The sequence below is a fragment of the Symsagittifera roscoffensis genome, chromosome 6 (assembly GCF_963678635.1).
Source record: "Symsagittifera roscoffensis chromosome 6, txSymRosc1.1, whole genome shotgun sequence".
Taxonomy (NCBI): Eukaryota; Metazoa; Xenacoelomorpha; order Acoela; family Convolutidae; genus Symsagittifera; species Symsagittifera roscoffensis.
In genome coordinates this window covers 50,794,349-50,809,739 of record NC_087067.1, presented here as the reverse complement: position 1 = coordinate 50,809,739, position 15,391 = coordinate 50,794,349, and the positions used below count along the sequence as shown (strand labels likewise).

General features: G+C 39.0%; 2 protein-coding genes across 10 annotated transcripts in view; both read left to right on the top strand.

Moving 5' to 3' along the window:
* LOC134848796 (uncharacterized) overlaps positions 1 to 1,613 on the top strand; it is a 4,316-nt gene extending 2,703 nt beyond the window's left edge. Inside the window, exons 2-3 of the mRNA XM_063866307.1 lie at positions 23 to 296; positions 1,371 to 1,613. Of these exons, the coding sequence (XP_063722377.1) occupies positions 23 to 296; positions 1,371 to 1,613 (517 nt within the window). The remainder of the gene's footprint in view (positions 1 to 22; positions 297 to 1,370) is intronic.
* LOC134847966 (sperm flagellar protein 2-like) overlaps positions 1 to 15,391 on the top strand; it is a 584,566-nt gene that overhangs the window by 69,176 nt on the left and 499,999 nt on the right. Inside the window, exon 1 of one of the 9 annotated variants that reach the window (XM_063865269.1) lies at positions 15,307 to 15,310. The exons of the other annotated variants lie outside the window; for them this stretch is intronic. The gene's annotated coding sequence lies outside the window, so the exon portion shown is untranslated. Of the gene's footprint in view, positions 1 to 15,306; positions 15,311 to 15,391 lie in introns of those variants that run through there. 9 annotated transcript variants of the gene reach the window in all.

The window sequence follows — 15,391 nt, the reverse complement described above, 5'->3', positions numbered from 1 at the left end:
GAAGTTATACTTCTTTTATTAGGTACAAACAAAACTGCACCACTAAAACTGCGTGGTACCTGCTGGCACCACTGATTGCGGTCATTGGCGTGAGTCTGATCCCAATGTCGCTTTTGAGTGTCAGAATCGACGATGGAACAACGCTGTTTTGCGCGAGTGAGACTGGATTGGTGGAGCGTATCATGAGTTTGGTCGGATTACCAGCTATCTTGATCATCTCAGTGGCAACACTGCTGCTGCTATATCTCATTCAGGGACGAAAAAACAGCGCCAACAACTCAGCTGCCGAAAAAGAGGTTAAAGCTTGACCTAATTACTCTATAATTTGTTGCAAATTCGTCTCATGATTTGATAGACAATCATTTCTACCGTTTTTTGTTGTTAATGAGACGTTCATTGGCGTATTACCCGGGTTGCCCACCATAGAAGATAATGCGCAACCATGCACATCCTTGATTATTCAGTTTCTATGTCGCGCCAAATATGGTTCTTTGTTAAACATATGTAGCGCCATATATGTTTCCATGGTATCCATGCGTCGCGCCATGCATGGTACCATAGTAACCATACGTCGCGCCATGCATGATACCATAGTACCCATACATTGCAAGCTTCCATGGTGACATATAATTTATCAACAGCCCTAGTAAAAGTATCAATATTGTCTAATTTGAAGTCCCCCATACTTTAAAAAAATGTGGAATCATACGTCGCGTCATGCATGGAAAATGTGTTATTTTAACATAAAAATACGTCGGCAATTTTTCATGGCTTCCATGGAACCATGCATGCTGCGACGTATGGTTGCACATTTTGGTCAACCCGGGTAACTAAACCTGACCTAGTAAAATATTATAAAAGACAATATCTGTCGTGGGATGTGGAGAGGGTTAGTTTTTTTGATGTGACTAAAAAAACTTGGGCGTAGCGTGGCTTCTTTCAAAACGTTTTTGACTTTCGTCAAAAAACACTCATAAGGGCCCACAGTAACAAAATTTATGTACCAAGAGCGAGTTTTTCAAGACAATGACAACATTAAAGTTTTGAGGCTCTTTAACAGTGACTAAGACATAGAACAGTTAACAGTTTTTTCCCCACCAGTTTCAAGTATCTCAAGCAAAGTGGTGGTTGATTAGGTGTGGTATAAGTTAACCATGACTAACAATATTCCTGCTAATCATGTGAAAAATACTTTCGATGCGAATCATATAATTTCAAAGTGCATGCCAATCATATCTATATTACTGTTACAGCTACAATTCTAAAGAAACATTTTTCCTCTAGTGGACATTGGGTTGAAAAACCGGATCTACTTAACAATCCCCCCTATGATATCTACTAAAGAATTGCCACCCCTATTACTGTTACAGCTAATCATGGCTCTTGCCGGCACTTCGGCCATGTACGCAATATTCGGATCCATTTCCTACTGCTTCGTGTTCTACGGATTCTGGCTGCTGGTTGACTATACCGTGAACGACCTCATCTTCTACCAGGCCATCGGCCTCCAGGTCAACACTCTCGGCATCATCTTAAGGAGTCCAATCCTTCTCTTCATGCAGCCGATGCGAGAGGCTTTCAAACGAGGCTGGAATGCCACCTTCTCAAAATGAGAGAGTACCTAAACCAGCCGAAGCATAAGTCAACCGAAAATAAGCGGCGTATATGAGCCAGCCGAAAAGTTACATCATATGAATGAGTTTGCATAACTTTCGGCTTTGTTACGTAATTCTTATATAACTATTACACAACACTTACGTATTTTCGCCTGGTTTGTACTTCGGCTGGTTTATACTATGGTTGGCTTATGTAACACGGAAAATGAACTTGGAATCATCAAACCAACAAGACGTCACCACAATTCGATAGGAACCGATCAATTCGAACTAAGCTCAGTGCAATCGAAAATTTTCAAAAACGTCCCTATAATGAAATTTAATTTTTCCCTGATTATCTTGAGGTCACCTTCGGTAACTCGTACTTAATTACGGTTCCTCACATCATTTTGCAGTGTTTTGCAAGCGGTTATCTTCAAGGCCACTTAGGGCCGAATTAGAAACATTGTGTTGAACACGGTCACTCTTGATTATGTTATGCTTAGATATAGGTGTTAAATACATAGTCTTACTTTTATGTTGTAAACGTGATTCCTTTAATGTTAAATTGATACTGTGTATCGGATTCAACCAACTCTATTTCCAACCAATTATTATTCAACTAATTTACATTATCCTTATAAAACTCTCTAGTTTTTGAGTTAACATTCTTCGGATAATGTCATGGCGCAGCTAGCAGTTACTGTGAACGACGACAGGACTGACTTGTTAGGAATTGCTCAGTTCTGAACGAAACCATCAATTAAACCTCTTTTCCTGTGGGAGACTTGGATTGGTCAATTCTTCTAGGCAGTGAGTCTCAAGGATAATATCAACCGCAATAATCTCGTCGTCGATACAGCAGAGATTATCGACGAACCTCTTCCGAAAAAGGAGGCACCAGGACAAGGCGGAGATGCTGCTGAGACCAATGCTAGGATCCTCCGGAATCAGATAGCTGTCCGCAGAGTGACTGAGTTTAATCAGGAATGACGGAGGAAAGGACCGCGAATCAGTCAAAACTGGTTTCACCACGAAACGGACGAAACGGAAGCCAGATTAAAATCAAGAATTTTTTCTCGCTTGGCAATGAAGGTAAGAGGCGGCGATACAATGGCTCCTTCCCGCACACCGACGTCGGTGTGACGTCGTTCAAAGACTTCCACGATAGTTGTGAAGTCCTATTCAAAGTTGACCGAGATTACACGGTTGAACACATAAAACTTTATACTACCGTTTTGATGCTAGACTAAGATATTTTTTCGTCATGTGCAACTGGCCGACCACTCAGGGGAGGAAAGCTCTTAAAAACCTCTTAATCGGAAGGATAACAACAACTGATCAAAGCCACGACGGACCTGGACGGCCCTTTCAAACTCGCTTTAGAATGATATCAGGGAGCAAACACTTCCTCACAGTTTCCGAAAAACTTGCCGCGCAATCAGCATTCGGGTGTCATCAAGGTCAAACAGGAGCAGGCCTTCTCTATTCAGTCAACTAGAGGCAATTTTTGTAGGCGCGGTGGCCCTCAAAATTAATCAAACCGTCGAAATCAAGGAAACCAAGGCAACGAACCCTGTTACTTTTGTCGCACTCCTTTCACTCCCGATCACAGGAAATCGTGCCCGGCGGGAGAAGGCACGTGTACCTTCTACAAAGAGCGCGGACATTTTGCTAAGTGTTGCAATTGGACAAAACGAAGTGCGAGTCTAGTTCGTGAGGAAGAGGAAACACCTAGCCCCGCGTTAGACTGGGGCTTTATTGACGACGAAAATAACAGAGAGCCCGAATACAGAAGTTTCCAGTTGGAAGACAAAGTGTAGATTTATGTTATTGAACTATTGACGTCAACTGCGGGGAAGCCTAGGAGCCTAATTACTCAACTTCGATCAGGTTTCAGTTTTTTATTCCATTATCGATATCGGATGTCAAGTTTCGTTCCTCAACAAGCATACGCTAGACCTATTACTCTCACGAAACCCGTGTATTCAATTCGGGGACATCGCACATCACCCAATTGGAATTGCATATGTGGTTTATAACAGAAGTCTCATTCGGTTATTTGCATCTGTCACGACTCCTGTTTCGAAAAAAGGGTGGAAACTTGAAGACTCTACTTTTCTACTTTCAGAAAATCGGACAAGAAAACTCCTTGGTCTGGATTTGCGCGAGAAACTGGTGACATCTCATTTAAAAGCTGAGACTTTTCATCTACTAGTGGGCACAACACACGAATCTACATCGGAATTTTGAAAATTGTACTACGCGAAACATTATGCTCACGTCTTAATCAATTGGGTCGTTCGAAAAATAAAAATTCTATACCCACTTCAAATTCCCTCTCATTTCTAGGCAAGTGAAAGGTCGGAAAAACCCAATACATATTCAGGACCGACTCGCTGGCGAAATCAAGAACTTAGTTAAGGATGAGCATATTAAAAAACTTGACAACTGAACAACGGACTGCTTCCTTGCACCTATTGAGGTGACAGCAACAAAAGATGGTTCGATCGAAAAAGCTCTTAACGCCCAGCCTATGAACGCTCAAATCTGAAAAAAAAAATTAAGTACTCGATGCCCAATATGCATGACCTCATTGACTCTATGGCGCAGATTATTACCAATGACGTTCCTGGTAAAGTGTGGTTCACGTCCTTGGACCTAAAATACGATTTCAGTCAGTTGCCACTATCGTCATTAACCAGCCTTGTAACTTCAGTATCTTGCGTGGAGAAGCAACAGGAAAATACCGATACCGAGATGCCGACGGAGTTCCAGAAGGCATTGGGCTGCACTTTAGAGGGCTCATTTGTTATTTAGATGATATTCTGGTGGTCACAAAAAGAAACATGGAGGACCACAACACTCTGGTTGAAGCGGTGATGAAAAAACTCCCCCAAATTTTTAAAAATTGAGCGCATACAATCCTTCAAACCTCCAAAAACGCCAAAACAATTATGATTGTTCAGGGGCACATTGAACCACCTGCAGAAGTTTGTTCTGAACTTGCATAGACACACGGTGCATTTTCGCCACTCGTTGAAAGCCTGTAATAAACAATTTTTCACGTAGAGGGAGGAACAGGATGTTGCATTCAAAATCATTACTGGTCTTATTGCCAAAATCCTCAGCCTCTTTAATTACGATTCATTTAGAGATCTAGAATCAAATGTGACGCTAACCATAGTGGCTTAGATGCCTGCATCGAGCAGGAGATCGAACCCAATATCTGGTCACCAACCGATTTCGCTTCACGTTTTCTCAACAATGCAGAGGAAAACTACAGTCCCACGAATTGGAACTCTTGGCGATAATTTGGTCATGCGAACACTTCCAAAAGTACCTATTAGGCAATCGATTTCAATAATTAACTCATCATGAAACTGTAATTTCCGCGCTCAATGAGCACTATAACTACAAATCGTATCAGTCTCGTTTATCCAGGTGGGCTGGTAGGTTATTACCCATCAATTTTGAGTTGATGCACGTTCCTGATGTCACCTTAGGCATAGTTCATTATATGTCACGTTACCCCACGTTTAACGCCCCGTTACTTCTCAATATGACAAACTGTTTGTAATTAAGTCCATTCAGGCTTTTAATAAGGCCCTTAATTTCATCACTTCTCATAGGGAACGGGAGAAAGAGGTTCCTTGGGTCGATCCCCATCCAATCAATGAACAACACAAAAGTCACTGCTCAAGTACCGGTCAAAAGGTGGACTTTTTTAAGGATTCGATTAGCCAATCAAAACGGATGCTTCCTAGTAGTACTCGACCTCAAGATGGCGTTGTTTTTCCTATCAAGCGCGAAATAACGTTACCACCTACACATCGTCATCCCTCGCTAGCACTAAGTCTAGAATTAAGCCATCAGTCAAATCACTTTCGGTCATTTCACCCCACACTTACAACCACTACAGGGTGGGCGCGAGTACTATGTTTCTCTAGATCAATCACGTGGTGCTATACAAGTTAACTAATCTTATTCCTGGCCGTTAGAGGGCGCAAAGTATGAGCAGAAAATCTCAACCAATCACACACCAGTATGCATATGAAAAATCGTCATTACCAACCAACGCTCCGAAATCATTATCTCCGACCAAAAATTGCACAAAACACTCAGCTCTCAAATTTTTTTATGAACAATACTGATCCAAGTAACATTGACATGGATGATCTGAATATTAATAATGTCTTAATCAACCCAAATGCTGTTCATAACTCGACTGCTGTTTTTCTCGACCAATTCCTCGCCCCTCTAAGATCTCGCCAACTAGGCAGGGTATCCAGGATTGATCAGATTAGACAACACAACCGAACCAGAGAACGTGCCACAAAAACAAAGTTTGTCGCCGCCCGATCAGATACACGAAAGCAGGGACAATCTAACAGCTTGAGGCGCTGAGTAGCGGATAGAACTCATCAGACCTTGCCCCTCTAGGATCTCGCCAACTAGGCAGGGTATCCAGGATTGATCAAATTAGACAACACAAGCGAACCAGAGAACATGCCGCAAAAATAAGGTTTGTCGCCTACCGATCAGACACACGAAAGCAGGGACACTCTAACCGCTTGAGGCGCTGAGGAGCGGATAGAACTCATCAGACAACGGTCGCTCACTATGCCTCAAGAAGTGGCAATGCCTCAAGAAATTACATCATCATCGGGTAAAGAGAAGAAAACTCTGCAGATAGATTGAGAAAAACTTTCAAACTGTCCTGAAACTCATCAAATCTCTACTGGGAGCTTTTTCTAGCCATTTTCTGTAATGGAGGTGCTATTAGGTTTGTCTTTTTATAATCTCTCCTTTATCCAAATCATTTATTTTCCTTCCTATTCATCATTTCAATGAAAAAGAGAAAAGAAGAGAAAAAAACAGCCCGGCGCTACCCTTATTCTTTCATTAAGAAATTTGCCTCCTTTTGTTGCTAAATTTTTTTCCTCACCCGGGGACTGTCGTGAGAAAAAACCTTCGGTACCTTGTACTAAATTACGGTTCCTCAAACCTCTATGCAGTTTTTTTCAAGCGGTTATCTTCTAGGTCACTTAGGGCCGAATTAGAAACATTGTGTTCTCTTAGGACCGAAGTAGAAACATCACTTTCTAGTTCACTTCTAGGTCACTTAGGACCGAATTAGAAACATTGTGTTCTCTTAGGACCGTTTGTGCTCTTTATAATTTCTCCTTTATCCAAATCATTTAATTTTCTTCCGATTCATCATTTCAAAGAAAAAGAGAAAAAAAGAGAAAAAAAAACAGCTCGCTGCTACCCTTATTCTTTCATTCAAAAATTAGCCTCTTTTTGTTGCCAAATTTTTTTCCTCACCCGGGGACTGTCGTGAGGAAACCTTTGGTTCCTTGTACAAAATTACGGTTCCTCAAACCTTTATGCAGTTTTTTTCAAGCGGTTATCTTCTAGGTCACTTAGGGCCGAATTAGAAACATTGTGTTCTCTTAGGACCGAAGTAGAAACATCACTTTCTAGTTCACTTCTAGGTCACTTAGGACCGAATTAGAAACATTGTGTTCTCTTAGGACCGTTTGTGCTTTTTATAATTTTTACTTTATCCAAATCATTTAATTTTCTTCCGATTCATCATTTCCAAGAAAAAGAGAAAAAAAGAGAAAAAAAACAGCTCGCTGCTACCCTTATTCTTTCACTAAAAATTTAGCCTGTGTTTGTTGCTAAATTTTTTTCCTCACCCGGGGACTCTCGTGAGAAAACCTTCGGTACATCGTACTAAATTACGGTTCCTTAAACCTTCATGCAGTTTGGTTCAAGCGGTTATCTTCTATGTCACTTAGGGCCGAATTAGAAACATTGTGTTCTCTTAGGACCGAAGTAGAATCATCATTTTAAAACTCTCTAAATTTTCAGTTAACATTTTTCGCGTAGTGTTAATGATACTTTAAAAAATGCAACCATAATCTGATAATCTATTCCAACTTTCCCTTTTATGACCTTTCGTGAAATGAAAAACGAGGTCCCTCTATATTTTTCTGTTATTGCAACTTAATGAGCAAATGAGCTAATTGCAGATTAAAAAAGCTAGTCAGAAAGGTAAGAAACGGATACAAACTTTTTTCTCCTCCCTCTCTTTTCCTAATCATAGCCCCCCTCCGCCCTTCCTTTAACTTCCTCATACCTACACATCCCGGGCCGAGGTCCACTGCAGTGCAGAAAAAGTGATTATTTTTGAACTTGCACTACTTCGTAGTAATTAAGCTTTTGCACTACTCGGTAAGTAATCTCAGTTAGCAATAGAGGGCAGAGAATCGAGTGAAATTCACAATGCTTACCCTAGCCACTGGCTATACGCGCGTTTTTTTGATGATTGCTACGTTGACCTTGGTGGCCATAAAATGTTAAGTAATCATAACAAAATGCATGTTCTAGGATCATAACATGACCCCTACACTACATTCCCCCTTCGATTAAATTATCAATTTACAACATTAATAACCAATTTCACTGCACTGTAGTGGATATAGTAACTTTATACTATTCAGTTTATTCTAGTTCGTTTCATTAGCCGACGGGCTATCATTTATCGTTCACCGTCCTTCTTCCCCCCGATAGCTGCCGGTTTGTCATTACTGAAATCAACAGACTTTTCAGTTCCTCGAAGATCTGTTTATGATCATCATTGTCATGCTGATGGCTGACATCTCGTCTCCTACGTACAGTTCGTCAGTACCACTCGAGTCCCCACTGACGCTGGTCAGGTCGGCGGTTTCTTTAACCACGGCTGTTATTTGGCGCATTAGCGCCACATGTGTCGGTCTCTCTTCAGCTGCCACCCTACGCTCTTGAGCAACTTTTTTTTATTAGTTCCTTTTCTGGTTGACTGTTGATCTTAGCAGCCAAAGGCGTACTCAGTGCTAATACATGTGAGGTTCCTCCTTGTATGACCGGCGTAGCGCTTCTAATCCTACGCGTTATTGGTCTGATATCACTGTCTCTGTCTCTAGCCTATCAAGGACTTTCCTTCCTGCCTTGTCATTTGCTACAATCGTTGGATATTGGTTTACGCGATATCTACTAATTTCTTCAGATTTGAGTTCTTTCTGCTGTTTCAAATTGTGAATTCGACTTCTTTCTGCTAGAGAGACTGCAACCTGAAGCCGTGGATAGTACCGTCATGTGAATCAGTCACCAAGGGCAATCCCGACGTTTGTTTCACTATACGATGAAGTTTATCTAACATGTCCATGAAATCTCCTTACACGAGTTCATCCAGCACATGGATGTCATCTTGGATATAATTGCTCCACCAGTAGAACCGGCGTATTTCACGATCAAAATAGGTGTCCTCCGCACTGCGCTTTTCCGAGATTGGTATGTTCTTCGGTGGGCTACTGGTTTCAAATTTCTTTGTCAATCTAACCCCCACAATAGCACTATTTTCCACCCGCGCTCGGCTCGCTGTTCGCAACACCACACTCGTTGCTGTTTTAGGCGGGTCGTTATGTTTTTCCTCTGTTATGTTCTGTTGGTTAAAAACATTTACTTGATATGTCTCTTTTTAGACCGCACTGGTGAAGAATCTTTCTCCCAGAAAATTTGGCGGCCTTCTTTCTAGCATTTGTCGCAATTTGAGTCGCGTTACGGTTGTTTTTGGTGTCTTTTTACCTGATCATTCTTGGTTGCTTTCCCGGCCCTTGTTAATTGTGTAATTTACCCCTCCTGTTATTTATCACTTTGTTCCGCCCTTGGCGATGAAAAATCTCACAGAACTTGCGGGCCTAACCTCCCTGTTGTATCCTTTTGTGCGATACGCTCGTCTTCTGAGCTCAAATAAGGCACTATCTAGCCGGCCTGTGGGTCTAAAAAATAGTGTTTGCCTCTAGCTCGATTGATTTTCCGCCTGCCATTGGCTATTCCGCGATTCGTTCCAACGCTCTTGGTTCGTTATCACCGACCTTTTTCGCCCCTATTTCTAATATTGGTCTTAACCTCACCGGGCTCCGTGTCGACATCAATCTCTCCATCGAGCTGTCAATACTGATTTGATTGTCCGCACTGCCCTTGGTTGTTGACGGCCGCATATTGTGTTGACTCTTTATTTTCAGCAATACTTTTGCCAATGCTGTCAGTGCGGCTGTTTTTGCTGGCTTCGAGTTCTATACTCATGAGGCTGGTCCTTGCAGATTACCGGTTTGTCATTGATCTGAGCTGAGTACATTAACTTATCAAGATGTTAGACATGCGTATACTTTGCCCGAGAATACGGTAATTGTTTGATCAGTTTCCCGGACTACCCTTTCTCTGAGTTACTCAAAGTAGGGTTCCAATTTTAATCGATCCTTGGTTATCCAAAAATTTTGAAGCTTTTTTTCCGAGAATCCAACAGTTGTTGCTTGGTGTTGCTGCAGGCTTGTGTTCGCGCTCGTTGATGATACCTGAGTTGAAGTGGTTGGTTCAAGGGGTGCTCCAACCTCTGTATGAAACTCACCTATGGTGGAGTCGTCATCTGACTGCACGCAATCCTGCATTACTCAAGCAGGAAGTCTCTTCTTTATCCGATCTATTGCAAACAGTGACTTTTGTCAAAAAAATATTTTAGCCGACTGTTGTGCTTGGAATGATTTTCGGTTTTTTACCAAAACGCGCTTCGAACTGTGTACATCCCATCAACTGATGTGTTGTAACTCTTATATTTTACATACTTTCAATTAGTATTGATTTTAACGCTGGTTTCAGCTTTTGGAAAAAACATGCCATTTTTTTTGGAAATGTTCGAACACATTGCTCCACAAAACCTGTGGCTCGATGATTTCCCTTTGGTGCAAAATTTAACTTGATGTTATTCTTTGTACAGAGTTTGCTAATCGATTTTACCACAAATCCTGACCCTTTGTCCCCTCTAATCTCCCTGGATATTGCTCCTAGTGTGTTATTACTGGCACCGGTTGTGTTATTACTGGTTGTGCGTGTTATTACTGGCACCGTCGGAAATTTATAGAACCAAACCACAAAAATCAATACACACGTATTCGCTCCCCAGGTTTGAGGCAAAGGTCACAAGAAATCCAACTGTAATTCTTCTTTAGGTTTTTCTGCCGGATCTAGGCGAGTTACTTCCGTACTAGATTTAACTGCTTTGTCATCTCACCCGACTTGATGCACTCGATGCAATTTGACGCGTCTTCCACAGTTAAACAAGAACGCGATGTTGGAAAAAGCCTTAAATCTGTCAAATTGTCGATGCATTTTGTGTTGTTTGATGATTACCAACTTTATATTGGTTTCGATTTAAAATTGAAGATGTTGAACTCATTTAATACTGACATGGGTGCAACAATCATAAGCTCACCCGTACCTAAGTGCAACGTCAGTTGCCCACACGACCAATCAAAATCTTTTCGTCGCCGAAAATCAGCTGTGTACATGTGTTTTTTTTGTCCTTACAGTCATGCATGACTAACACAGACATGAAAGAAAAATGTCCAGACAATACACAGACCTTGTTCAGATGTGAACCAGCAATGTGGTTGAATTTGAGCAAAAGAGCAAAGTCTAAATCGAATAGTTTATTTCCAATTAGCAAACATTATTGCGGCGGCATTGAAGCATAAAACACAAAAAGTACAAGTGTTTATCATATGCCGCTCATCCGGAGTGCGGTCTGTATTTGTACAACCGCGTATTCAGACCTTCTATTAACCAATCAGAATCGAGACAAGGAAACAAACGATATTCTTTGTCTCGATTCTGATTGGTTAATACAGCGTCTGAATACGCGACTGTCTGAATACTGCTACGTAACCCGCTCATCCTTAGCTTCAATTTTAAAACTGAATTTGTTGTCCACATCTGATTTGGTTTAGTTTTGCTGGCCCTGCGTTTTAATTTACATGTATATTTTTACGTTCTAAAGCTCTTTTTTTTTCTTACAATTTTTTGCATATTTGTTTGTTTGATTTTGTCGCGGGATAAAACTGCTAGTGCGGGGACAGCATGGGGGTGGGTTATGGGAGTTTGAATCTGTTATAGTGGTGGAGGGTAAAACTGTTAGTGTGGGGGAGGTGAAAACTTTAGAGTGGGGGAGGAATAAAAAACGGTTAAGGTGGATGGGGGGTAAAAACTGTCATAACAGAGGGGGAGGAAAGGGTAAAAACTGTAAGGGTGGGGTAAAAAAAACGGTAGAGGGAAAAACTGTTAACTTTAGGAACAAAAATGGTGGCGCGACCAGTGATTTCAGATGAATTGAAGTCGGAAAAGGATTCGGTCAGGGGAAGAAGAGCAATTGTTTTCTCCAAAGTGCCTGATTTAAATTTTTTGGCAACTGAGTGAAAAAAGAAAGTGGTTGACCTTTTTCTCCTTAATTTTACACAATTTACAATATTTTTTTAGGTTGCTCGAATTTATATTGCTATAAAAAATCCTGCTAATTTGTAGGAAAGTACTTATAGAAAAGCACCAAAAGCAGGGAAGCCAGAACGACAACTCAAGGGTAAGTAATTCATAGTTATAATGTTATTCACAAAGAGGGGTTGAACTTAGGATCGTATATCTTTAAAAGTTCTTTGTTTTTTGTTCCAGTAAGACTAATGGATGCGGAGGAATTTGCTTAAAACAATGTACGATTAAATTCTATCACGAAAACGTATGAAGCACCGAAGCTAATTTTTGTTAGAATAATTTTTGTTTCAGTGCTTCATACTTCAACAAACGTTATGAATTAAACATATATATAGACAATCGTCAAATAAAAGTCTCAATGAAGCGTTTCAAGATTACCCACCGAAGCTGCACTATGATCAGAAACTTTTCATGACTGCTATGGACATAGATTGAAAAAAAAATGTTCTGTTGTTTTTCATTTGTAATTTGCTATGCTTCGATTCACTTTTCACTTATTGACTTTCTGGTTTCACGGTAGTTTTCTTTTTCGTATCTTTAGCGTGAGAAAAAAGTGTTTCGGCATGCCTGACTATGCATTCACACATTTGAAGACATATCTGATAATTTCTGATCCATATCTGATAATTTCTGGCAGGACATGTTACATACCTGCACAAGTCTGGTCCAGATCTGACATGGGTACACCTGCTAAGACATGCATATGACCAGTGTGCCTTAAATGCAGCACATGTGTTTTTCAAATGCGCATTCAAAAAGTGGACATGTTTCTGATATGCATCATATATGAAACAACCATTAATTTGCAATGATCATGGATGAAATTTTAGGTAGACACAAACACGGGCAGTTTTATTAACTTTCAATGTTTGATTCAAACAAATTCGACTGCTTTTTCACTTTTGCAGTTTTTTTTAGGATTTGTAATGGCAGGTCGAAATTCATGTTTTGTTTTCAACTTCATCCGTTATTGATCATAAAATCACCCATTTGTTCTTTGAAAAAGCTTTTATGTTACGCTTACTTTTTGATAGTTTTGAGAGTTTTATAAACTACCGATTTTTTAACGAATTTTTTTTTACAATTACTGGACAGTTTAGAATATCAATTACTGATTGTTTAACGAAAAAGATAGTTTTAATTCTTTTTTTATTCACTATTGTATATTTTAGTGGAACTTTCAATTTTTTGGTTATCATGATTAATGAAAAAAGTTTGTCCCAAAAACGAAATTTCTGGAATTTTAATAGATTTATTTTGATTTGCTTTTTTTTCAGCTTAGGAAACATTCTTTGGCTTTTATTAGAAAAATAGGAATCAAGCGTTTTATCAATTGGTCTATTAGATTATTTAATTAGGGATTTCATATTAAAATTATTTGATCTTCAGTGTCAAATGCTTCGATAAACTTTAAAAGCTGCAATTAACTAGATTTCTTGGAGCGATGCTGTTTTTGTTTCTGCTAGCAATTTTAATTATTCGATCAAAAAGACTATTGCATGCCTCCTAGTACGGTAATACATAAGACCCAAATGAAAAAATCTGTTATTCTTATGCTAAAAGTCTTATGCGTAATTTTTTCAAGAACTTTTTTGATAGCTGCAAAAATTTTGATCTAAAAATAGCAAGGTGCAATTTACTCCCATTATTACACAAAAAAAGGCTTTTATTTTAAAGTATCTGGAATAAATTCATTGTCCTTCATTTTATTATTGTTTCTACAACTTCGCAAAAAGTAGGAATCAAGGTTTTAAAAATGAAGTTGTTCATATTGAAGCATTCATTTGCTTTTCTTTTTCAAGGCTACATAAACATTTACTTATTTCTGACAATGTTTGGATAAACAACATGAAAACAGAAGTTGATACTCTTCTTTCTGGAAACTGGACAACTTTTCCCTTACAATCACAAAGAGCTGTTATACTACTTCTTGTTCAAATATCTGTGTTCGCTTAGACTGGTGTTAAAATACCTTTTAAAAATGGTTTTTTCTGTGAAAATGTGATTCAAGCTTTTTCATTTTTGCAGTTTTTTAGGAATTGTAATGGTGGGTCGAAATTCATGTTTTGTTTTCAAGTTCATCCGTTATTGCTCATAAAATCACCCATTTGTTCTTCGAAAAAACTTTTATATTACGCTTACTTTTTGATAGTTTTTGAGAATTTTTTAAGTGACGACATGTTCTTACATCTACTGGAAAGTTTAGAGACACATTTAACTTGTCTATTTGTTGTTAAAGGATTAGTGTTATTTTTGTGACGACATTTTCTTACAACTACTGGAAAGTTTAGAGACACATTTAACATGTCTATTCGTTGTTGAAGGAATAGTGTTTCTTTTTTTACTTTAAAAGTTACACTTCCATTTCGTGATTTATGATTGCAGAAAATCAGTTGTCAATATTCACTTTAATTGGCAGACATTATGACGAGTAATTTCAAGGCAACAAAATTCTGATAAAACTGTAAGGTTTAGCTTAATCGTTAGCGTTTCTAGATAACATTCGATATCATCAAATTTTGTTTTTATCGGAGGAGTGATCGGCATGTAAAATTTTGCGTCATTTTTTGCTAGCGCTAATATTTTTGTCCGATTAATTTGTTGTAGAGTTTGAACCATTATTTTACTTCCAATGGCTACTTATTTTAATCAAAGTGAAACAAATACTTAGCAGATCGACGAACCATTTAAGTGTTGCAGAACATACAGTAAAGATACGTCAGTTTATGTTCGCATTCCGATCTCTGCTAAATTTGTGTCTTAATAACTAAAATGTTTAGCCCAGATTTCTGGAAACCAAGAGCATTTTTATTCCGATCATTTGAATTGTGGAGTAATTTGTATTCGGTGGAGGAACTTTGCGTTTTACTTTTTTCTTTTTTTTCCAGAAAAAACTGTGCATATGTGATTTGTAATCGGATTCCTGCACTAGGACGCTCTCTTTTATCTTCATTTGTTCCTTCGTTTTCTTTGATGATTGCGACAAAAATTTGATGTGTTTAAAGACTTGTTTCTGGATTCCAGAGACCTGCACACACCAAATTGTGCGCCTATCTAGTGCACAGTTTAGTTTGGCCTCGTGATGAATAATCGTTGAAAAGGGTCGAGTTGATATATCATATTAAAGCTCTTTTTTCAATCGTGATTCGAACGACAAAAATCCAAAAAAAATTGCCAGTGGTAAGAATTACAGGTTTAAAATTTTTGAGTTTTAATATAATTTCGAGCGAATACAGCGATCGAGCCACGTTGGTTAGGTATAAATATTTGTCATTGAGGCTAGAAAACTTAGTTTTACTAAGAAGAAAACCAGTTTGGGAAGCTTCATTAAACATTTACTTATTAAAAAACATAAAAACTTTCATACATACTTAAAAAATTTAATGCAGAAAATTAGGAAACATATTGGATTAATTTTTCATCTTTCT